Source organism: Indicator indicator, chromosome 29 (genome assembly GCF_027791375.1).
Source record: "Indicator indicator isolate 239-I01 chromosome 29, UM_Iind_1.1, whole genome shotgun sequence".
NCBI classification, from domain to species: Eukaryota; Metazoa; Chordata; class Aves; order Piciformes; family Indicatoridae; genus Indicator; species Indicator indicator.
In genome coordinates this window covers 12,942,575-12,966,961 of record NC_072038.1, presented here as the reverse complement: position 1 = coordinate 12,966,961, position 24,387 = coordinate 12,942,575, and the positions used below count along the sequence as shown (strand labels likewise).

The following is a 24,387-nucleotide window of genomic DNA, read 5'->3' as shown; positions in this document are numbered from 1 at the left end:
GTGCAGCTGCATCTAGGGAAGTGGTACTTCAAATTCCCTTCTTTCTGGCTTACTGGGATGTGAACCTGGCCAAGCGGTCTGCTTCTGGAGAGCAGTGTCCCACTTCGAGGACTGCGTGCACAGCTCCTCCTTCAGCCACAGCTCTGCGAAACCTTGAAGCAGCCACACGAGAGAGAGGGAAGGGCTGCTGCCGCCTTCTGCTTCTCGGGTGTTCCGGAAAAACAAACCAGCAGCACTTAGATGTGACCCCTGCATGGACCCCTACCCGCCAAAGGAGGTAGGAAAAACCAATTTGTGGGAATGAACCTGGTTCCCTTTATTGCCACCGTGCCAAGGACCGGCTGTGCTCAGCTGCTAGGGGCTGAGGATCTCACAGGTTCCAGGGCTGCGCCTTAGCAGACCGAGGTCCGAGCTGCCCCTAAGGCCGCTAGCTGCGGTCAGCCCCAGTACGGGCTGCGGGGCCGGTGTGCGCAGTGTTCTACTACCATCTAGCGGGGGCGAGGAGAGGGCAGCGAGGCCTGAGGAGCTGCTTCGGTTACCGGAGCTCTGACACTCCGGCCGTCAGGAAACGGCTGAGAAGGAGCCTGCGGAACAGCTCTGCCTGCCCGTGAGGAGCTTTGCGTCGTCCCGGCAAGGTGCTGCAGGAACGGCGCAGAGCTGGGACAGAAAAGAAACGCAGGCAGGTTCGTGCTCCTGCAGGAGGGCTCAGCGGCTGCGTGGCTAACTGGTCCCTGCTGCAGCACAAGCAGAGGAAACCTTTCTCCCAGACCCGGGAGCAATGTGCCAGCCAGTGGAACCATGCAGCAGAGACACGCATTGCTCTGTGCTTTCAGGAGCTGCTGGAGCCAAGCTGCTATCTGGCATCTCTCCTCCCCAGCAGTGTACCATCAGCTTCTACAAGGCCCTGGGAGACAAAAGCTCAAGGGGCAGTCCTGGAGCTGCCTAGCATCTCTGGGGCTGTGGCATTACCTGAGATGACAGAATCATAGTCTGGTTTGGGTTGAAAGGGACCTTTGAAGGTCATCTAGTCCAACCCCCTAGCATGGGCAGGGATGTTGTTGTTGGGGTTGCTCAGAGCCCTGTCCAGCCTGACCTGGAATGCATCCAGGGCTGGAACATCTATCACCTCTGGACAACCTGGGCCAGTGTCTCACCACTCTCAGTGTAAAATGAGATGCTTGTTTGTCCTTGCATAGGCTCGCAGCTCCTTCAGAGCGCATCTGAAATAGCCTAGCATGCTCCTCTCCCTCTTCTTGCCAGTCTGTGCCAGTCCTGCATGGGCTATGCACTCACCCATAGCCTGTGAGCTCAGGCGGGGTGTTTAACCTCCGCTCAGCCCAGTGTGGGAGAAGGATAACCAAGCAGGCCTTGTGCCAGTTTAGGAGCTTTGTGCTGGGTAGCTCAGCAGTTTGGAGCCACTTGGCACAGGCTGAGTGACTGTCACTTGATGACAATGCCATGAAGTGGCTTAACTGGGGCATTTGTTCTGCACCTGAGGGCCCCTGTACCTGCTGCTTCTCTTTGCTTTGAAGTGGTCTTCAGTATCATGAGTGAAAGCCATTGCCTCATGGGCAGTGTTGCATTGGAGGGGGGTTTTGTGTTGTGTTCACTGCTTCGGGTGTGTTTGCAAGGCAGTTGATAATCCTGCAGGATCCTCTGGCATTTTCTGTTCTTGCTTGAGTCACTGGATCCTGTAACTGGCAAGCTCTCAAAGGTCCTGAATAGATTATCTTTCCATAGCCATTTAATACCCTCAATAGTGCAACCAAAGACCCCTGCAGCTCCAGTTGGGAAATGAAAGGGATGGTTAAACTACTTAATTACTTATTGTGCTAGCAACTATAAAGAAAGCAGGATCCAGCTGTTCTGGGGGGAAGCAGGAAGAAGTTAATATTGGAGTCATTCTACAAACAGAAAATACTGCAGGGGAGAACATGTACTGTGACACCTGCATAGGGCAGAACAGCTCTGCTGGGTGCTACCTGCTCAGAGTGACCATGGGGTGGTGACGCTGCTCATCCCAACAAAGCACGACCTGGTGTCTGCATTCCTGCAGCCACTGAGCTCTGTGAATGTTTTGCAGTTAAACCTTGAACAGCTTCAGCCCCTTGAAACTAGGAGGGGCTTGTGGGGTGCCCAAGTTGGCAGGGGAAGGGATAAGCTGTGACAGTTGTGTTGGAGGCTGAAGTAGGATAATTTGGGTCTTAGGTCCAGAAGGCCCAGGTGCCAATTGCTGCTGCCTGTGGCTGTTTGTCCATCACTCTAAGCTTCTTAGAACCACCCACTGCAGCTGAACCACCCACAGGCTGGGGTGTGCTACACCTGCCATGGCTTCCATCAACCTCTGTACGCAAATATTTGGGAGCATGCTTGTTGAATTATCTAGCCCCTGTGCAATCAGTTTGTCTGCTTGCTGCTAGAGCAGCTCCAGCATCACTCTGGGAGGATGGAGGCAGTTCTCAGCATGTCTAGATTCTTCTCCTGCTCAGCACCTTGGTATGAAATATGGGAGCATGCCTGTAACAAGGGCAGACAGTATCACATAGAGTGCTCTGGAGGAGCCCTTCATTGTGCTTTTCAGAAATGAGGAAGTTAAAGTTAAATCCTTTCCTGCAAAAAGAGAGAGGCAACACCATTGGCTGCTTGAGAAGAAGAAATCTGAAGCCTGCTGCTACCCAAGCAGTGCTGACATTTAGCAGTTTGTTGCAAGTCCACAGCTTACACCTGTTAAAGCAAAGTGTCATCCCCTTACAGAGTAAATGTGGAGGGCCTTGCTGTGAGTGCTGCTCTGGTGGCCTCCTTTTCTTGCCATCTGTAAAATGTGACACCTCTATGGCTCTTGGAAAAGAAGCTGAGCCTCTGCTGTTCCAAGCAGAGAAAGAAGGGGATGCTTCTAGTCAACTACCACAAAACTGTGACTCTCAGAGCTGCACATGCCCCAGCCCTCCCCAGCCTCAGCTCTAAACGTCCTTCTTTATTCAGATTTCTCATTTTGCTCTGAGTGCTTTTGCAGATCAGCAGGAGGTGCATTATGAAAGGCAGCCTGGCCCATACCTGGCTCTGTGCTTTCACAAACAGCTTCTCTCTTGGGCTGCCTCCTGTCCTGCTGCCGCTCATAGCTGCCCTTCTGCTGGGTGTGTCTTGTAGGCACTGCGTACTTGTGCTGTCTTGGTGCACTCTAGTTGTTAGCAGCTGAAAACTCCTTTCTTGTGCAGCTGGCGTGGAAAACAGGATACAAATCCATCACTGCATGAACTCAGATCTTGCCACTCCCCAGAGCAAACGTCTGCTGAGAAAAGGGAGTTCATGACCTCCCTGACATTTGCACCAAAACTGCCATTCTGTTTCCCTGCGCAGTCTGCCTGCACCTGGGGGACCATCCAAGCTGTGATGACAGGTTCTAGGTATATCTGTCTCCCTTTCCATCATCAAAAGGGAACAGGACCAAAGTGAGCTGCCTGAGATAGTGCTTCAGGCTCTGCTTTGTAAGCAGGTTCAGCAAAATCCAATGTCACAACTCTTCCCAGGAGCTTTTAAGCTTTCCCCTCCATGTAGTCTGTCTGAGACTTTATTTCCTTAATTTCTACCTTTGATTTTTCCCTCTCTGCTAGTCTGTTTTGCCAAACAGCACCTGGAAGCCTGTAATTACCCTGCAAAGTCAGTGCAAGTTGGCAGGGTCTGCTGTGAGGTATGAGCTGACTGCCTGGTGAGTATTCTTGAGCTCATGTGGGGTCACACGGGGAAGCTGGCACCTCAATTGGCACCCACTCATCAGTGCCATCCCTTCTTAATGGTAAGGACTGCTACTGAAGGCAGAAGCTGGCCACCATGAATCAGAACATGAAGCAAAAGCTAGAATCATTCAGGACTTTGGTCCTACACAGGTTCTGTAAAACCCAGTGTAATTCCCTAATCCAGGACCTTCCTCCATGGATATGGTGGAATAATTACACCAAAGTCAGTAATTTAATTGGGTATTAATTCAGACTTCACACAGGTCAGTGGAACTGATAAAAGAGACCTCTCCCCTCCTATACACACAGCCTGTGGCAGGTGGTAGTGAGCTGCCTCTGTGTCTGTGATGTCTTGCAGAGCCAGAGCTGGTCCTCATGCAGGGCATGTTCTGGAAACACCGCGTTCTGCTCCTTGGTGCCAGAAACAGAGGCATATTCTCAGCACTTCTCTTGGAGCAACTGTTCTTACAGGTTGCTGCAGGAGAAGAGGTTAAAAGGGCCATGAAGGAGTCCCTCCCAGCTACTGCTGACTTTTCCTGAAATTTTTACTTGGTGCAATTCCACCAATCAGAAGTATGGATGCACAGCTTGCAAAGACAGCCCATGACATCCATGTACCTCCTTCACCCAGTAGGCTTAGGCTCCTCTAGCACTTCGTAGAGAGGGTTGTGATGTGATTGTGCTGCTGGTCTTGGATAAGTCTTAAATAGCAAATCTTCTAGGCAATGACCAGAAAGCCTTATTTTGGGCAAGATCTTATCTTTGCACACTAATAAGAACTGTGTCACTTTACCCAGATTATAGTAAAACTCTGCACTGAATCTCCAGCATTGCTTGTAGAAAGCACCTGGCTTCTCCTGATAGTGCTCTGAGTGGCTGTCACTCCATCTATCTTCAGTGATCTTCACATGGGATCAGCAGAATATTTTTTTCTTTCAGGATGAAATATTTCAGGGGCACAGCAATACTGTGCTTCTGATCTCTCTTTTCTGGTGAGCATTTTTGACAACACCCTTCTGGCTGGTGACCCTTCAGCAAGGAAGGAAGCTCAAATTCTTGAGCTATTGAAATAGGTTTGTGGCAGGAGGGTGCTTCGTGTGCGGTGGTGTTACTGAAGCTACAGCAAGTGGGCGGACAAACAGCAGGTGCTGAAAGATCAATAACGCTATAGAAGTCCTGTCCAAGAGGAAAGCAAACAGTGCTTCTGCATCACGGGGAGGTGAAATCTCGATTGTGTCCAAGGTGCTGCACTACAGAATCTGCTAGTTACACATATATGTGACATTTAATGACTAGAAGCTTTGGCTAGCAGATCCATGCCTCTGGTTTGATCACGTCTGCAGTGAAAGCAGTCAGCGAGAAGGAAAAGGCTGCAGATCGATAGGTGAGGAAGGCAACCGCAGCCTTCACCACTCCAAGGGGAGATAAGAGCATCTCCAGGGTGTCAATGTCACCTGGCTGGTCCGGATGGGTGAACAGGGTCTCCAACACCAGCAGATGTCCCAGCCAGCAATCCCACAGCCTGCCCTTCGCTCGCATACGAGGTCACCGGTGTCCCCACCAAAAGCAGGGGGCTCACTGAGGCGGCCCGGGGGCAGCGGGGCGGTGACTCTAGCACCTCCCGCTGCCGGCGGGGAAGGCGGGACGGGTCACGCCGGGCCCGCCCAGGAGGGAAGGAGCCGGCTTCCCCCGTCCGGTGCCCAGCGTGGTCCTGGAGGAGGCTCCGAGGCTATGGAGGCTTTATGCGGGTCCCGCTTCTGGGTGAGCAGCGCGGCCGCGCCGCCTCCCGCAGAGGAGGAAGCAAGGCGGGAGGGTAGCGCGGAGGGGCCGGGGGAAGCGGGGCCGTGCCCCGTCCTGCCCGCAGCTTCCCGGGCCAGGGAACCCTCTGCTGGCCATGGCGGGTCCGAGAGGGCGGGCAGGGAGAGGCAGGTTGCGGGCCTGCATCTTCCCGGGGCTGCCGAGCCCCGGCCGGTGCTAGGGCAGGGCCGGCAGCGCCTCGCCGCGATTCGGCATCTCCAGACCGGGGCAGGACCTCGCAAGATCCCATACCACGGCAAGAGCTGGGGTGGTTCTTTCAGCCCTAGTCCACTCCTGGACCTCGTTGTGAGGTTTCCTTCGAAGGGGTCCCATTTGCGCCTTGTTGCTCTTCAGGATCGCTTTGAGGAGTGGGAAAGTGCAGCCTTAGTCCCGCACTTTGTTGCTGCTGAGGGATGGGACTGCGGCAGCGAGGGGTGGGCGCAAGCCTCGGAGGGTAGCAGGGATTGCTGTTAGTGTTTGGAGCCGTCAGCCTTTTGGAAAGGTGCAGTACTGGAGCAGAAGGTTAGGAACTGGCCACCGCCGAGGGTGTCAGGGCTGTCACAAGGGCTCGGGCAGGGCCTCCCCGGGGGGCAGCTTCTCTGCGCGGTGCAGGACTTACCTCGGACAGCACGAAGCCATGGGGGGCTGAGCATGTTTGGTGAATCCGGGATTTCCTTCAAGAAATCAGTCTTTGCATGTCCCTTTCTCTTCTATTGGTTTAGCTCGGGGGGTGTTAGCAAAGGTGAGCAGGAATGAAAAGTAAGGTCTGAAGATGAGCCCGTGCTAGAAAGCTTGTTAAAGGACAACACAAGCAGTTGGCTGTGAGTGCTTAATGCTGAGCTCCATCTTCAAAGGACTAATCATCTTTCAAAAACTGTCCCAACATTACTTTTTAGAAGAGGACTTAGGCTCCTAAGCCCTTGAGTTCTATTTCTTTGCTCGGTTTCAGATTCTATTACCCAGCACTTTGCATGCTTGCTGTGGCAGGTAGGCTTGCTCCAACAAGTATCTTCACCTCTTTCTACTCTAAACACAGGACAGGAACAAGCACAAAGAGATGACACTGCTCACCAGGGGACTGACTGCTTCCAGCAGCATGTCTTTGCTTCCCAGGGAAGAGCTTGTCGACAGGTTAAGGAAAAATGTTCAGGCGGTTTTGCTGGTGCCAAGCACAAAGTAAAAGCTTCGTTCTGGACATCATGCAGCAGTGTTTGTACCTTCGTGGTGCTGTGTCTGCCGTTTGCTGCACTCAGATGGTGCCTCCTGGTTTTAGTATTGCCAAGGCTTTTCAAAACTAGATTTGCAGGGAAGATATCTGAATTAATAAACATAAAAGCATAAAAGATGAAGGAGTCTAAATGTGTTTAACAAAGCATAAATAGTATTTTAAAGGTGCACCTTCAGCCTTGCTAAAAGTAATAGTTCAGGTGTGAGCAGCCCTGGTTGCTCTGAAACACGGAAGCTTGGCCTGGCAGAGGAATGTATTTTCTGACTCAGTCTGTGAGGGGCAATGCCAGGCACATGTTACAAGGCTCTCCAGACACTTTCTTTTTTGTGTGTAATTGTCATATCTGCACACCCCAACATAACATGCTATTAAGGAATAAAATATTGAATGAAAAGAGATGAGCAAAGTGCTCCATAAATGTAGACCTGTTCTATTTCTTCAGAATGATTCAGGCTTGCTTAGACTCAGAACAACCTTCTGTCTGTTTAATTGGTTCTAAAAACAGTGCTCAATAACTCTGTGAAAGGGAACATGGGACCCCATGGCCAGCAGACGGGAATCAGTGACCACCCTATCTCCGGTATTTCCTCTGCTGCCAGGAGTGTGTGCAGTGAACTGATGTAGTGAGAGGTTTTAAGTGGTGACCATGTAGATGGCAGTTACCTCGAAATGATTTGCTGTGCAAATCTGGTGTTCCATAAGACCCCACAGGTGGAGGCAGCTTTTTGCAGTACACAGTGTGGGTTTCTCATGCTGCTGCACACTCAGGAAGGGAGACCAAGGTGAAAAGCAGCTCCTGGCCTCTGCACAGCCTCCTGGTGTGCAGCCTTGCAGTTCAGATCCAGAACCAGATAAGATGTGGAGCAATGTTGCCATTCACTTTTATGTAGCTGCTGAACTTAGAATCTTTCCCCACATTTTGTTGAATTCTAGATATTTTTGGAAGCTGAATGAGATACTGGTGTCAGTCTTAGAGCTGTTTAGAGTGTAAGGAAATAATGCTGTTCCAGTTTAATTGTTTGGGAATTTAAATCAACTGGATACTTTTCTGTTGAAAGAAGGTCAGAATTGAAACAAAACAGTTCAGAATTAATTCCTGAAAATGTTTACATGGAAATGTATCAGCTTGAGTAGACCACTGATTTATCTTGGACTTTTTTTGGCTTACCAAAAGTGTTAAGGTTTCAACTCTTCACCCTGATACAGGGTGGGGAATTCTACTGGAAATATCAGCCGACTGGGTTTTTCTGTTTGTGCAGAGGCAAAATAATTTCCTGTTCAAACCATTTCAGAAATAAGGAACTAAAGGAAATGCTGCAGGTCACATTAGAAATCCAAAGCTTCTGGCTTCTAGCTACTGCTTTACCTGTTGGACCTGGAATCAGCAAGTTGGTAATGCAAATATAAAAGAAGAACAACCAGAACATTATTTTTCCAACTGCAGCCTTAGCAATCTCTTTATCTGAGCTGTCTGCTTCAATTGGCAGCTAACTGTTGCTATCTGCTAGGAGCAGTCCCACGCCGGACGCCTTTCGAAGGAGATGAAGGCGACGGCACCTACCCACACAGGGCAGGCCTTGGGCGTGTTGTTTACCATTGCCCAGAATTACCTCCTGTTTATTGTGCCACATATTTGGGGTGTGTGTGCTGCTAGGTGTGCTAGTTAATGTGAGCCACAATCTCTCTACCTGAGAAGCAGATACTGGTGAGTTATTGCTTCTTTGTGGCTTATGCCTTCTGCTGCAGTAAATCATGAGCAGTTCCTCTGAGGGGACAAAGGGATCACCTGAGTAGTGTCTGCTGCAGAAGTGTTTTGGGCAAGTGACCAAACCACAGGAGCTCAGAAGACCAAATTCTGTCCCAGTGTAAGGTAGCCTTGCTGGGGCTCACACTGGGGAAGAAGTGGCACTGTGGCTGCTGTGAGGACAGAATACCCAGTGGCCTGCAGGAGGTGGGGTGCTGTTCGAGTGCTGGATTGTGTGAAGACCTTAGCCTACAGACAGTGCCTAGGCTGAAGCACCAGCTTTGGGTTTGGTGTTGGGTTGTTTTTAACATCATAAATAGGAAGTGGGAGGACAAGTGACAGAGTGCTTCAAAGGGATCACAACCTCTCATCAGCTATGGATGAGATTCAGGTGTGTTCCTTTTCATCCTGCTTAGCTGACAGAGCTCCGTTTCCTTGCCTATTCTGTGTATTGATATCCTGACAGATGTCTTTTTTTTTTCCCCTGACCCATGTGAAGTGCTGCCTCCTTCCTCATCCAGAGGCTCTTGAGTAATTCAGCAGGAAGTTGCAGCAACTCCCAAAAGTAAACAGCACCCCAGCCTTGTCTCTGTGCTAGTTTTGTACAAGCACCTTTAGCCTCTACTCTGTGGATGTTCCTTCACCTTGAGTCATTCTGGGAAGCCTTGGCAGATGTGGACTAAAAGTCGTGCTGCTCTCTGGAGATGCTGCTTCCTGCTCAGCAGCTCAAAGTGCCACCAGCCTGCCCTCTGCATAATTTCCTCTTTTGCTTCCACATGAGTCATGCTGATTTTTTTCTTTTTGTCATTGAGATGACTTAGGATAGCTGTAGTAAGAAAGAAATGTTTGTGTCAAGGAAGAGGACAATGTGCCTCTGGTAACATGTACAATGTTATTTAACACACACCCCAATTTATCTGATTTGGCCCTAGATTAATAATAAAGTATCAGGCTTCACTTATTCCATTTGTTCTCAACTTAATTAGGTTAAGAGGAAGAGGAAAGCAAAAGGTGGTAGCAAATCATTGCAAAGGAAGAAAGGGTTCTGCAGTGGGATGGCATAGCCCAGACTGGCTGTTCTCTATGTGTTCTCTTCCCCTTCTGCCCTGTGTGACAAACACAATGCTCAGTGTTTATAGACATTTGGACTGACAGAGATCTCCACAGCATCTTCAGCTGCATCCAGCCTCAGGTAACTGAGTCCCAGTTCTGCAGTTCTCTTCACAAGCCGTCCTGTCAGGAGTATGTGTTCTGTCCCATGCTGGGTAGGACACCGAAACAGGTAACTTCAATGTTCTCCTCAGACATCAGATCTATTAAGGAGGCATTAACAGTGCAGGAGAATGGGGGCAGATGATAAGATTATCATGGCCAGCATCTGACCATCATGGGAGAGTCCCATCTAGAATTCCTGCTTGCAACTCCAGAATTGCAGGAAAAAGGATTTCTGGGAAAAAAAACCAAACCAAACCAAAACAAAATCACCCCAGTGGGGAGAAGAACCTTTTTTTCTTTTCTCAGGTGCACTGTGGCTTTGTGGGAGGTGAGTCACAAAGACAGGGGTTCATAAAAGCCTGCTTGTCCCTTGCTTCCATGCATTTCCTGGTTGGAGGGACAGTAAAATGTGAGGATGCTGTGATATGGGGCAGGTCAAGGTCCCACCTTGCTGTAATGGAGGAGTAAAGCCCTACAGGGAGACTCCTCTGCAGAAAAACTCAGCTGTTCCTCCCTGGCCTCAGCTCTGACCATTGTAGCTTGAGTGACACAGCTGGCAGATGTAGTGTCTGGGACTTAGGAATACTGCAGAGCCTGCCTCCTGAAAAGAAATCATAGCTGAAACAAAACCTGAGTCCCAAGAGAAGCTCCTTAAAGTGGAGCTTTATTAATCACTACAGTTAAGAATATTAAGCATTTTGAGATGGGCCTAATCTACCTGGTAGTCAAACTGCTGCACTACTGGAGATGGAACCCTTCCTCCACATGCAGGTGTGTAATGTATTAAAATGAAGAGACTACAACTGTTTAAAATTTAATTCTAAAAAAATTCCTTTGAAAAGCCTATTAAACGGATCTTTGCTTTTTCAAGGAAGCTATTGCTCCATTTGTCTCCTCTGCTCCATGGCTGTGAAGGGCCACTCTGTTGGCATGTTGCTTGGCTGAGCAGGAGGGGAGCAGAAGGCAAGCAGAGATCTTCTCAGGAGTACAATCAGGGTTTTGTGGACCCAGCAGCCTTGGTTCTGTGTTGGGGTTTGTGAGCTGGCACCTTCTCCCCATGCTCATCTCACAACAGGGTGGGAGGTGAGGGCAATGCAATGGATCATTTACAGTAACATCACCTGCTGGTGCCACAAAGCTGTGAGTGTGTCAGTGTGAGCTGAAATTCCGCCCCCACTGACAATAACCAGACTAGCCCAGTCTGGGAGCAAATGAAAGCTGTATTTACAAAGCAGAATTTACAATCTACGATGAAATGCAATAAATATGTACAAATATACAAAATTCACGACATTCACAAATATATATATACAATCAACAGAAAAGCACAACCAATCTCCCTTTGCTTCCCCCCAAAGGGGACCCTTCCCAAAGGGGCCTCCCTCTCCCAGGAGCTTCCCCCCCAGACCCCCCTTGGACAGAAAGCAGAGTTAGTTAGAGCAGAAAGTTGTTAACTTAGCTGCCAAGGTCAGTGTGTTATCTTCAGCCAGAAGAGAAGAAGAAGAAAACAGCAACCAGACAGCCCAGCAACTGCCCCCACTGCAGAACGCAGAATGTGCCGAGTGCCCACTTTGTTTTGGGTAATAGTTCTTCAACATTTCTATCCATCCAATGGAAGTGTTTAGAACAATCGTTATTTTGCTTTCTTACACCCAATAGTGACTTATTTACACTCTTTCACTTTCTCTGTTTTGAACTTTGCAAGGAAAAATTAAAAAGACAGTTTCAAACCATCACAGTGAGCTAGGACAGAGTAAGAGAAGAAGGAAAACTATTTAATGGGAGTTGTTTCAAATGTCAAAGTCATTTAGTTCCAGAAGGAATAATTTCCTTTTTTCCTCTCTGAGAATACATTTGACAATTCTGCAATTAAAAAAACATAAGAAGCAACCCTCCTTCATGAGGCACTGAGCTCTTCAGAGCAGCACTGGCTGGGCAGGTTCAGCTCAGGGTGTATGTGCAGACCATAGCTGGATGTGATACTTTTAGAAACAGGGGGCTTGGGGGGGCGGCAGAAATCAAGTTTGAAGTTTTTTATTTACATTGCTTAGTCAGTTGGAGAGAAGCTGCATGCAACTGATTCGGGGTAAAGCAGCCAGCACAAGTCTGCCTTTGCTCTGCTGTCTCTGATGTGTTCCTATCCTATAGTCACCTGATGCAATCTTTTCCTTATCTCTGAACTTTTTGGCTTCACAACACTTGCAGGACAGGATAAGAATAAGAGAAGAGAGAATGGCTGAGAAGCTGTGGGGGGCACAGGAGCAGACATTTTCCATTGGGGGTACCTGGAGTGGTGCTTTGCAAGCTCCTTTTCTCCCTGAAGCTACTGCTGTGGGTTAGGGCTGGGCTGTGGATTTCACCCTTTTTCTGAGAAAAAGTGACTGAAATAAGCAGGTCTGTGGCCTGAGAGCTGAGTGTGGTTTGTGTAAATGAACTCCAAGTTTGCCTGTGCTGGGGGAGCTTGGGTGAATATGACTGAGGAACCAGGCTGCATCCTGGCATTAAAACCAGCAGCACCCAGAGCCCCTGGCTTCCCTCCAGCCTGCTGCTGTGTTTGACTTGATGCTCCCCTATGAGAGTCCCTACAGCTGCAGAGTGGTGCTTGGGATGGCCATCACCTGTGTCCTGCCCTGCCAAGCCCCCACACTCCCAGCCTTCACTGGGCACCAAACCTCAGCATCACTGAAAGCAATTCAGAGCAGCACTGATGAGAAGTTTTTGATGACAGTTCCTTTTATTGTTACTGTACAGCAACCCAGCTGCAAGGGCCAGCTTCAAATGGGAGTCAGGGTGGGGAGAAAATAGAGCAGAGACCACCTCATCTGTAGCTGTTTCAGCTGTTCCTATCTCTTCTTAAATGAGCTACATTCATTATGATCTTTGAATTAACCCAATTGCTTTCAGCTGAAAAGAGCTGAGATGGCTCAAATTAGGGATGTTCCTCCAAACTCACCCTCACACTGGGCTGAAACAGGGAAACTCACTCCTGTATTTGTCCTTGCACAGGGCCACAGGAAAGGTAGCCCAGGGTGCCCAGAGCACAGTGAAGCTGGGTCAGGAAGAGGTCTCAGGTTGCTGGCAACTGGGATGGACACACTGGGAGAAATTAGCCTTTCTCAACATGTGTTGTTGGATGTTTCCCCTTCTGAGATGCTAGGCGATGGTCATGCTGACTCTGGGTGACAGAGCTGCCTGCAGAGTGTTTCCTGTGGGCTTCCCTTGAAGGGGACCCTGGGACATGGCTGCGAGGCAGAGAGGAAGGGGAGCAGCTTTTGGGGCAGTACAGAGCTATGGAACTTCCGTGCTCTCCAGTGTCAGCATTTCCAAGCCCAAAGGAAACCCTCCAAGCCAGGCAGCCCAAGGCAGATGTTTTCATCCTCCATCCAAGTGGGACACAAGAAGCACTGCAACCTGCTCAGCTTACCAGGTCAGAGTTCAAAATATGGAAAGGCAAAGCCTTGAAGGTAGGAGTCAAAGAACTGGTGTGTCTCTCTGGCTGTTGTTTCTTGTGTTTGTTCTCATGGGTGGAGTCCTGCAAGTTTACTGCTGGGTGGGATGGTGTTCAGCAATGTGCAACAGTCCTGGCTTGGTCACCATCAAGTGTGCTGAGCTTTCATGTCCTATTCTGACTTACAATGAGCAGTTTAGGGTTGGAGTGGATGTCGGATGTATGCTGCCGCTGTGGTGTTTACAAAGCCAGCTCTGTGAAAGCAGATCCGGCTTGGTGAGAAATGTGTTAACAAACACAACTTTCAGACTCCCAGGTTCAAAAATTAGCAATAAAAATTCACAGCAGAGCCCCTGCTACATGGTATTAGTCCACTGCAGGCCACTCTTAGGCAGAGCAAGCAACCTGCAGGGAATTGCACTGCTGCACTGTTTCAGGCACTATCTACTAGCAGGGACCATTTCACTGTGCTCAAGGAGGGGAAGAGCCTGGCTCTTGGAAAACACCAACCCATTGAAAGGGAGAAGCAGATCTGCTCCAGGGCTTCTTGTTTGGCTGGTCCAGGATGGAGCTGGACTTGGGAAACCATTCCCAAGAGAGCCAGTAGCCAGCTTTGTCACCTTGGAGTTAGGGCTCTCCTCCAGCCCCCTTCCTGGTTTCCCATGTGCCATGGAAGCAGCAGACTCTTGCTGGTCCTGGGGTAGGTGCTGCTGCTTGCACTCTGATGTGATTTTAGAAAGGTTCCACTTTTATTCTCAGGGATAACTCAGTCAAATCTCAAAATCTGCCTTGTTTTTTTAGGATGGAAATTTTGCTTTCTGGCCAGCTGCAGTTCTGTGTCCAGAAATGCAAGTCCTTTGCCTTGTTTAAATAAGAGTTAATGAAAACCTTTAAATGGCTTGGCAGCCACACAGTCTGTGTCTGGGATACAATAGGCAGCCTGTGCTCACTCTGCAGTTAATGGACATCTGGGGCAGTTTCGAGGTGGCTGTCAGACAGAAAGCCATTTCTGGACATTTTAGTCTCAAGGAAAGGTTTAAGAGTGCTGCTTTCTCCCCTCTCACCAATAACTTTTCCCTTAAACAGGATCTTTGTTTTATTCTGTGCCCTTTTTTCAGGATTTTTGCCAGCAAGCAAAAGGAGCACAATTGCAAACATGCTGAAGCCATTGCTAAGCCACATGTAATTTAAAAAGGAAATTAGAGTTTTGTTGACTAAGTGAGAGTAGGTAAGCTCCTGCTTTACAGTTAAAGTGCTCTTCAGGTCCAAGCTTCTAGAGGGCATGTCCTGCCCCAGGCAGGGTAGCTGCTAGGAGAGCTTATCCTGTTAGAGGTGCTGGAATGTTTTGGTGGTGATTCACTCATGGGTACTCTTTTAAACATTTCTTCCCTTCTGGAGCCAGAGACCTGCTCACTGCAGGAGCACACAGAAGCAGATGAATGTGAGGCTGCAGTTTGTTTTGGTTTTGATTTTGTATTTGAATTGCAGTTTAATGGCCTCTGTGGTGGTGTTTTGTGGCTGAAGTTTCCCCTAGGTCTGGACAAATCTGTCTAGGCAAATGGGAATGTTTTTATTCCCCTAGCCCATACTTCTGTGTCTCCAAAGGAGATAATTTTCAACTGGAGAGGCACTGACTGCACAGGAAAGGGCTCAGTTCAGGTGCACAGCTAATGGATTTGTGCCACTCTTCACCACTGCCAGGGCTTTAATTTGTGCTAGAGCTGAAGTACTGACGGGCAGCTCAACCACAAGTGGCTGGGATGGGTATTTTTGGAAAGCTTCTACTGAAGCAATTTGCTAACTCCAGCAGAATTTGGGCACAGCTCCTTCAAGCAGCTGTTCGGATTTGCAGCACTACTGCCTTTCCCTCTGTAAATGTCTCCTCTCTTTTCTAGGACTCAAACCTTTCAGTACACACTGATAATCCAGACCTGACTCCATGTTTCCAGAACACCATCCTGGCATGGATCCCCAGCATTTACCTGTGGAGTGCTTTACCCTTCTACTTGCTCTACCTGAAGCACAACAGCCGGGGGTACATTGTGCTGTCTGTGCTGAGCAGGTTCAAGACGGTAAGGACCTCTTTGCAGTGTTCCATCAGTAACTTTGGAGTTCCTTAGGATGAGATCAGTGTTCAGGCAAGTGCTGCAGCAGAGTTTAAATAAAATTCCCTCTGATTTGTGGGGGATCTGAAGAACTTGCTGAAGAGCAGCAGTGAAAGTACACGTTTCTGAGGAAGGATACCAAAAGATCACTCACCTGTCAGGAAATCCATCCCATAGCTACCTTGCTGGGTAGGGAGAGGAGTTGATTGCTCTGCGGAAGAGAGCTCACCCCTTGGCTGAGCCAAAACTCTGCTGCTTCACCCTTACTTTAAAATATTGAGAGCTACAACCCCAAAGGCAGGTCTAGTGAGAATTTAATATCACTGTGAAGGTAAGCACAAGAAGGTATTTTTAAAGCCACTCTACCTGCCCAGTATCTGTGTGAGTTCATCTGCATCTTGTGCTTAAGAGAGAGCTAGTGTAGCAATGGCCAGGTCTGAGGAGAGCAAGCAGTCCCTTTGCCATTGGCCATGGGAGTGCTGGGGCGGTTCCTGAGAACAGTTCCAGCTCCTGCTGTAGGGCATGCCTGCCTTTCATCTGGGTGCTGCCTGGGTGTCCAAACAAAACTGAAGCCCCAGAGAAATACAGGAGTCTTGCTGCTGGGTGTGTGTGCAAGCCCCTCAGAGAGCAGCTGGGGTGGGGTCCTTGCTGTGAGGGCAGGGGACAGTGCCACTGGCCTGGCCACAGCTGCACTGCCAGCAGCACTGCTCTGCTTGCACAGCTTTGTCTTGTTGCAGTCTGAATCCTGACAGCTTTGCTGGCCCTCTGACTGCCCCTGGAGATTTACCAAATGCTGTTTGTGCCTGGCTCCTCTCAGCTGCTGGGTGTCCTGCTGTGGTGTGTGAGCTGGGCAGACCTCTTCTACTCCTTCCACGAGCTCCTGCAGAACAGAGCCCCCGCGCCAGTGCACTTCGTGACTCCATTGGTCGTCGGCATCACTGTGGTTGGTAGCAGCTTCTGTTCACTCTGACCAGTGAGAGCAACTCTCTTAGATAGGAGGTAAAGGGCTCCTCCACTGCCTTATCCAGGATTCTTCACTGGATGTCAGTACTGGTTACTGCTGCCAGTTTTGCTTACCCAAAGGCTGCGTCTGCAGACCTCTCCCTCCAGTAGATTCTGGTGTGTAAAATAAAATCTCTATAATGGAGACGTTGTTCTGCCTCCCCCCTTGTTCCCATCTCCTTCTCCAGGCTTATGATCCAGGTGTGGAGAGAATTTTATGACTTTGCCTAAAGAGGGAGATAAGATAGTGCTTGGCTTGTGCAGTCCTCTGTTGTACTGGGCTTTGTAAATACTGCTGGCTGTTCTTCCATTAAACAGAGACCAAATTGCCTTTGTGGCTGAGTATGAAAAATGAAGCAGTAAAATTTGTCCATTAAGTTTGGAATTCCCTTGGTCAGATGTTTTAAACTCTTGTTTGCTAGACAAGTCATTAATGTCCATCTGGACTGCAGAAATGACAGCTCTTACATTCCTTTTAAAATGTTTGTGGCTAATACTCGATTTTGCCTAGCCCCAGGTACAAAGTCTGGTTTAAAGACTGAATTCTGGAGGTGATGCTCTGAAAACAGTAACACCAAGTTATTTCATAAAATTATAGATAAAAGAGGCTTTGCTATTGTCTGCTGTGAGCTATGATGGGGCCTTGTTTTGAAGAGGTCCTGTTGCCAATGAGGTCTTTAAGAGCTGCCAAGTGAGAACAGGAACAAGGGGAGCAGAGGGGTGAGGTTGTGTTCATGGGCCCCTGTTTCTTTTACAGCTGTTAGCTACGTTGCTTATTCAGCACGAAAGGCTGAGGGGAGTTCAGTCCTCTGGAGTGCTCATTATCTTCTGGTTTCTGTCTGCGCTCTGTGCTGTGGTGCCTCTCCGCTCTAAGATCATGGCTACAGCAGCACAGGTAAGCTGCCACCCTTGTTAGCATCTGGAGAGCAGGAAAGGTAGCAGTAAGGTCTCTGTGAAGGGAATGAATCACCCAGTTGCGAGTGAGAGCTGAGCCCAGCCTTTGCGAGGAAGGGAGGTTTGGTTCAGTTGCCTCGACTCCGCCTTGTGTCAGTTGAAGGGAACTGGGACTTCTCGTGCCATGTTAGACAGCAAATTGTGCTTAGCCCCAGGCTATACTGGAAACCTGACAGACTTGTGAGGACTGCACCAGCACTGTGCAGATGTCTTGCAACAGACGCCTTTCTGCCTTTCTCCTCCCCTTTTCCCTTGTGCAGGCGCTTTCCCCTGACATGTCTGAGTGGGGATGTGTAATGTGCAGTGCTCCTTTTCCTCTTGGGCAGTTTAACCCCAGCACACCACTCCCTGGGCTTTCTTTAGTCGGTGCCTGGTGTGCTGAGGATAGCGTTTTGGACTCCAACCCTGGCTGCAAATAGAGAACAGAAAGTTGGAGGGAGAGGAAATAAACCTGGGGTCTTGTGATTCCTGTTTGCAAACAGCAGGTTCTGCCACAGTGAAGAAGTTGTTCTCTTCAGAGCCCCATTTTCACTAAGTAGGGCAAAGCAGATTGCTTCAGCGATTAGATCATCAACGGCTGGGAGCGAAAAGAGTGCTTGAGAAACATTAAGGTGATTGCTGCTCGTTGGAATCAGTGCTGGTTCCTTTCGGGGAGGGTTTTTAATGTGCTTGCTCTTTTGGTGCTTGCTAGAGCATTGCCCATTTAGCAAGGGGTTTGCTGTACTAGGGGTTGAGCTCAAACGACAGCAGAACTTCAGAGGACAGCTCTACTCCTGGGGAGGCTCTTTCAAACACCACTCAGAGTCAGTTTTAAAGCTGTAGTGGTGGTGTGTAAGTACAAATATTGGCCTATCAATGTTTGAATCCTTAATCAGCTTGAAATCATGAGTGCAGAGCCTTGCAGCAGCTATCAGTAACATTTCTCCTGTTCTTGCCACTGCAGAGGACCAATGTTCTTCCTCCTGTATTTAAGGCTTAAACATTTGTCACAAACCACAAGAGCCTTCCCAACTACAGAAGGGCATGAAGGAGCTGTAGGAGGGACCTGTCCTCACCTGAAGGTGTTTTAAGGCAACTGCAGGCTCAGTAGGAAAGGAAATCTCTCTGGAGCAGCTGGAGGTGGTGCTGTGCACCAGAGTGCTGCTCTGCAGCTTCCTCGGGAAGTGTTTATCACCGCCTGCTTATCAGCAAGGAGATGCTAAAGCAAATGAATCTCTGATCTGAGCTAACAATTCCTGTGCTTAAGACATGGGCTTGTGAGAACCCCTGGAGGTAATTGAAGAGGTCATGTAGCCCTGATTCCATAGGGTGCCTGCTTGCAGGGAAGATCTGTAAGCACTTTGAACTTGACATAGTTTAACGAGAAGCTTGGAGATAAGCCTGTTCCTAGGTACTTCGCAGAGCCTGTGCATACTTCGGTAAGAGAATTCCTGCTGGCAGCCACTTTGCAGTGTTCAGCTGTAGAGGGAGGAAAAAAAGGACAAAAGAAACTGGAAAAACTAAGAATGGGAGAGTGGTAGGTGGGTGGGGAAGGACAACAACCCAATCATTTCTCGTGTTTCTTTTCCCTCTAGGGCCATGTAAATGAAAGGTTCAGGTTTACCACGTTTTACATCTACTTTGCTTTGGTAATTGTTGAGTTGATCCTTTCTTGCTTTAAAGAAAAGCCTCCATTCTTCTCCCCTGTTAGTACAGACCCTGTAAGTATTGTTTCTTTGGTTGCATATTACAGACTCTGTCATGCTTTGAGCCTTCCACTGAGCAGCTGGTGACTAAAACCAGCTCTGGATTGTCACTGAGATTGCAGCAGCCAGTGACCCTATCACAAAGCACTGGGAGCGCACTGAGAGCAATGCTAGGTCTGAAGCCTTTCTGTGTGCCATCAGTTGTGACACACTGAATTATTTCAATGGTGGGTTCTGTGGGGGTGGTGGTCAGCTTGCTTAGCATTGCTTTAGGGTGAGCTGGAGTCTGCAAGGGTTGTGGGGACAGCCAAGGTCTGTGTGCTGGGAACAGGCATGGGAAACTCTTCCTTGCAGAAGGTATCCCTGGTGTCACAGCAGTGCTACAGCTGAAACTTCTCCACTTCACATGATGGTCACTGTAAGGTAATTTGCTTGAGGCAAGCTGAGAGAGGAGTTTAATTCATGTCTTAAGATGAACATTTCAGAAGCTATAGACTGACATTTGGCTTTGTGTGATTTAAAGGCAGAATATGAAGCAATTCTTGGACACAAAGTTCTGCATGATGTGGGTCATGAAAGGAATCCATTCCATGTCTCATTAGGCCATAGGTGCACACATGTAACACATTCAAACACCCAGACTGAGCAGGACAGACTGGCTTCTTAGGCGAGCAATGGGAAATGTTTTGCTTTACTTTGTTTCCCCCCTTAACTTCACCACAGAATCCATGTCCAGAGCTTACGGCGGGCTTCCTGTCAAGGTTGACCTTTTGTTGGTTCACAAGGTGAGCTTCTCTTTCCCAGATGTTGGGCAGCTGACAGCCTCAGCCTCTGCTTGAGATAGGTGCAGGGTTAGTGGTGCAGCAGCTTTTCCTCTCTAAGTTGGTGTTGGATGCCCTTCCAGGGCAGTAGTGTCAGCACTTCCAGCGTTTGCCTTTCTAGAAGCAGCTTTCAGAGCTGCCCAGACTCCCCTGAAGAGTATTGCAACGACTGTGGCATGGCCAGGAGGGTACAGGGCCTGGCTGTGCTTACTGCATGCTGCAGTAGAAACCAGGATGTGAGGCTGTGTTCTGCAAGATTAACTGTGGCAGCCTTTCACCTACCTGGGGATGGGTTTTGTTTCCTGCAGAGGTTCATGGCTGAGGGCTTTTTTTTGTGGAGACCTTTTCTGTGCAGAGGGAAAGTACGTGGGGTTGTGTACAAATGACTGCCACAGGTTGCTCCTGCTGTGTGTGAGATGCAAAACTGACATCAGGTGAACGGCAAACAACACCACAGAGAAGAAAGAGAGGTGGAGCTGTAACTGTCACCCTTTCTGTGAGGATGTTTTGTCTTGCCTTTGTTAGCCTGAGAGAGTCCAAGAGTTACTAGCAGTGCTCTAAGTATTGCTGTCCAAAATTAACTGGGCTGTTTTTCTCTCCGTGTGCAGCATGGTGGTTCTGGGGTACAAAAAACCCCTTGAAGACACAGATTTGTGGTCGCTGAACAAAGATGATACTTCCAAAGTTATTGTGCAACAACTAAGTGAGGAGTGGGAGAAAGAAAAAGCGGAGTGCAAACAGTAAGTATGTGAAGAGGTCTGCCAAAGGAGGTCCCTCCCAGTCCTTTCAGCATCAACAAGCTGCTCAGCCCTGAACATGAGCCAAGTGCAAATGGCATAACCTCCTCAGCCCATCTTCATTCCATTAGCAGTCACATCTACTCATTTTAATGTCTGGGCACAGGCAGCAGGAGCCCTCTGGGGCTTGTGTGCCACTGACACACTTGTTAGCTAGGTGCTTACAGTCTGCCTGGGCAGGTAAAGCCATTGGCCATGTGGAGAAGAGCTGAGGATGTGTGAGCAGGAGGGATGGAGGTGGTTGGATTGTAGAAAACAATCAGCTTTCATCACTGAGCTGGGAGATGTCTAACCCTCTAATTGCATCCCTGCCAGGCATGCTAGGGAACAGCTTTAAAGCACCATAAATCAAAAGGAGTTCCTCGTCATCCCCATCGAGGGGTTCTTGGCCTGATGCTATTTTTAGCCTTAAGGCTCTTAGCAGTGAGCAACTCTTAATTTCGCAGCAAAAAAGAAATGAAACTCAAAACGTGAAAGGGAGGAGGTGAAGAGACATCCAAGGTTAAAGAGCTTAGAACTTGCCCCTGTTGCCTAGAGGTTTAGCAGCAAAATTCTGGTAGTCTGTGCTGAAATGGGATGAGGGTCAGATGTTACACAGAGTTACATCCATGCTGGAGAGGATTCCTCTTTATTGCATCTCCTGTCCCCATCCAATCTTAGGAAACGATCTGTTGTGCAGCTGTGTTTCCTTCTCCCACTGGTCAGTGGCCCAAAGAACTCCAAACAAGCAGATGTCATAATTGGTGTGCTCCAAACGACAAATGTCAGTAAGCAGCAGCCCTGCAATTCGCTTTCCTTTCACTGTGGAAATTCCATCTCCGTGGGGAGGCTCTCCTCTGTTCTTTTGCACAGTGTCCTTGCCAAATTGGAAAGGCCCTGCTCTGTGATAGTGCTAGGAGAGAGTTGTAAGGCTCTTGGCAAGGCCCAGTAAGATGTGGAGAGCTCCACTTCACAGTTAAGACCTGTAAGGTTTCCAGCAGTAACAGTGGCAGCCTGGCTGCGGGAGCTCCGCGTGCAGGCCTGGTAGGTTTGCTTTGGGGTTTCTGGTTTCCTCATGTCTCTGTTTTTACGGTGGGGAATAATGTGCATTGTCTGGGTTCTGCTCTGCTGCTGCACAGACACAAGTCTTCCTCCCTCAGGCTTTCATACAGCAAGGGCACAGCTCTGTGCAGGAGTGCCTGGGGTCCAGAAAAGCTTCTGCTAGGAAATCAGAAACTGTTTCTGGGGTTTTGTCATGGGAGTCATTGCATGCTGGAAATCACTCATCGGGGCCAACTGGCAGTGAATTCAGCCATGAATTCTGGTGTGTGTTGAACTCAGGCAGAGTTTTGTGGTGTCTGTGTTGATGGTTCTCAGGTGGGGAAAAGAGCCAAACCAAAGCAGTTCAGTGCACTGTGTATTGCTGGGTTTCATGTAGCTAAAAGCTCTGTGGCTCTGCTTATTCTTCAGTCATAAGCAGGTATTCTCCTTTACTTCAGGCCAAATAACATTAATGGTAGTTGCTTGGGAGCTGTAAATACTTCTTTTTAAACTTGTTGTTCTGCTCTCAGCAAACTGTTATGACATGAAAATGCTGTGTCAAGTGGTGGATGTGTTGAAAGCGTCACAGAAAATATTTGCAGTGTGTAGTAGCGACTTCGAAAAACTGAATCAGTTGCAACTCTGGCAGAGCTGGAGCTTTGCACTTATTTTATGCAACGGTTGTCACATCTCTGTTCTTCTGAGAGCTGCAGCCCTTTGTTTCTGTTTGTCCTCAGAGCTGTCTTGTGGTTCACTGCTAAACCAGTGATAACCATTCATTTGCTGCTGCTGAGATGCAGGAGAGACCAGCACAGCTTGAAGTTGTTATTAGAGATCATAAAGCCTGCAAAGAGTTTTTTTTCTTTGTTTTTGCTTTCTCTGTATGTGTGGCTGAAGTCTTTACTTGCCCACTTCACTGGGAGGTGCAGCTGCTTCTCAGCAAGTCATAGCTGAGCTGGGATCTATTTTGCCTCATTTTTAGTTAGCCTCTGATTTTAGAGACTTGTGAGGACAAATGGGGATGCAGAGGCCTTGTCACCACCACTGAATGAAGTGCTGTCTTTTCCCATGAGATAAACTGCATCTGTTATCTGCCCTGCTGTAAGTGACAGGAGCCAGGCTTTGGTGAGCCCCTGGGTATGAGCAGTCCCAGGCGCTGCTGCAGCCTGACCTCACCTGGCTTCCCGCAGCCAGCCCTGCCAGTGCAATCTCTCCTGGGGGCTGTTTGCTGTGAGGGAGCCCTTTGCTCCTTGCTCACTGCAAGGAACACCTTTAACAGCACAGAGCCAGGGGCCAGCAGTCACATTTCTTCACATCCTTCAATGAGTTTAACAGCCTCTTGCCAGGAAAAGGAGGCTGTGCTCATAAAGTCTGCAGCTTGGGAAGGACAAAGACAACACTGTTTGTTCTTGTCTGGGGGATAAGAAATAATACCTTTTCTGATTTAGGTTCTTCCCTGCCCTCAAACTTTATTGCAGAGGAATTGATCTTTGGACATGCCTTTGTTTGAAAGGAGGTGAAGGAGTTCCTGCCTGCAGACTGTTAGCCACAGTGATTGTTCTGAGTGATCACAGGCTGTTGGAATTATTTGACTCTACAGCCAGCCAGCTCCAAACAATCTGCACACTTTGTGAGGATCCATAAATCCAGTCTCACTTGGTAGGACTTCCAGGGATTTTTCAAACACGTTCTTGTAAGCCTTTGCTGTTGCCAGGGTCTCTCTTCCATCCACCCTTGCTTACAAGGCTCATGTGCCCCAGGCTCTAATTTCCTTCTACAGCACCTGGATGTAACCCTCCTGGCTGACATTTGGGGAATTGTTCTTTAGATCGTGTAGCCCCCAAGAACCAACAGCGATTTGATATCTGCTGCCAGGCTGCTCTTGGAGAGTCATTCATGGAGGAAATACTTTCCCAGCACACACTGTCATGATCAGATAAGGCTCTAGGTTTAGTACAGCTCTTAACTGAGCAGTGAGCAGCCTCAGAAGAGCAAGGTGAAGGTGGCTGTGGTCATATGTAGATCACTGTTAGAAGAGTGCTTTGCAAACAATTGGAGATTGAAGCTCAGCCCTGTGCTCTGCCAAAGGAAGTCAAGCCTTCATCTCCTGCTCCTCTCACCCCATGGATTTCACCCCATGGTTCTCAGCCCATAGTGAGTGACTTTCTGGCCTACGGACTATACCTCATGAGAACTGCAGAGAAAGAAAGCAAGAGTTGTCACAGAAGAGTGACCTAGCCCTGAGCACATCAGGTCTTGCTGAAGGCTTTGCTGTTGACCAGGAGCAGAGTGGGGAGCAGATTTGGATGCCAGTGCAGTGCTGTGCACGCAGGACAAGCCTTGTTGCATGTCTCTCATTGCTTGTTTCATTCTCCCTAGGAAAGATGATGTGACCTACATGAAGAGCTCAAATCATGTGCTGAATCATGTTGGTGGTGGTCCAGAGGAAGTAGAAGTTCTGATCAGAGGCAAAAAGCAAACCCGAAAGCCTTCCTTTCTCAAAGCTTTGTTGAGGACCTTCGGGCCATACTTCTTAATCAGCAGCTTTTTCAAGCTGATACAGGATCTGCTTTCTTTTGTCAACCCTCAGCTGCTAAGGTTGGTTTTCTGTGTGAGTGATTTCCCTGTGCAGTGCCTGTGGAGGCTTGGCTCTGGCACAGGGTATTTGCTGTTGCAGTGCATAGTGAGTTTCCCTCCCAGTGCTGTGTGTTTGCTCCCTCACCAGACAGAAAGGCTTGGTTGTGGACTGGGCTGTGAGCTGGGCAAGCTTCAGTAAAAGGCAGACTCCAAAAGCCTCCCATCAGCAGCAGACAGTTCTGAATTACAGATCAGCTTTG

General features: G+C 48.8%; 1 protein-coding gene across 1 annotated transcript in view; it reads left to right on the top strand.

The window, feature by feature from the left end:
* Positions 1-5,465: 5,465 nt before the first annotated feature.
* Positions 5,466-24,387, top strand: part of ABCC3 (ATP binding cassette subfamily C member 3) — a 38,271-nt gene continuing 19,349 nt past the window's right edge. The window contains exons 1-9 of the mRNA XM_054393775.1: positions 5,466-5,495; positions 15,062-15,238; positions 16,089-16,214; positions 17,031-17,168; positions 18,802-18,927; positions 19,636-19,697; positions 20,342-20,473; positions 21,720-21,756; positions 23,997-24,148. Coding sequence (XP_054249750.1) covers positions 5,466-5,495; positions 15,062-15,238; positions 16,089-16,214; positions 17,031-17,168; positions 18,802-18,927; positions 19,636-19,697; positions 20,342-20,473; positions 21,720-21,756; positions 23,997-24,148 — 980 coding nt within the window. The remainder of the gene's footprint in view (positions 5,496-15,061; positions 15,239-16,088; positions 16,215-17,030; positions 17,169-18,801; positions 18,928-19,635; positions 19,698-20,341; positions 20,474-21,719; positions 21,757-23,996; positions 24,149-24,387) is intronic.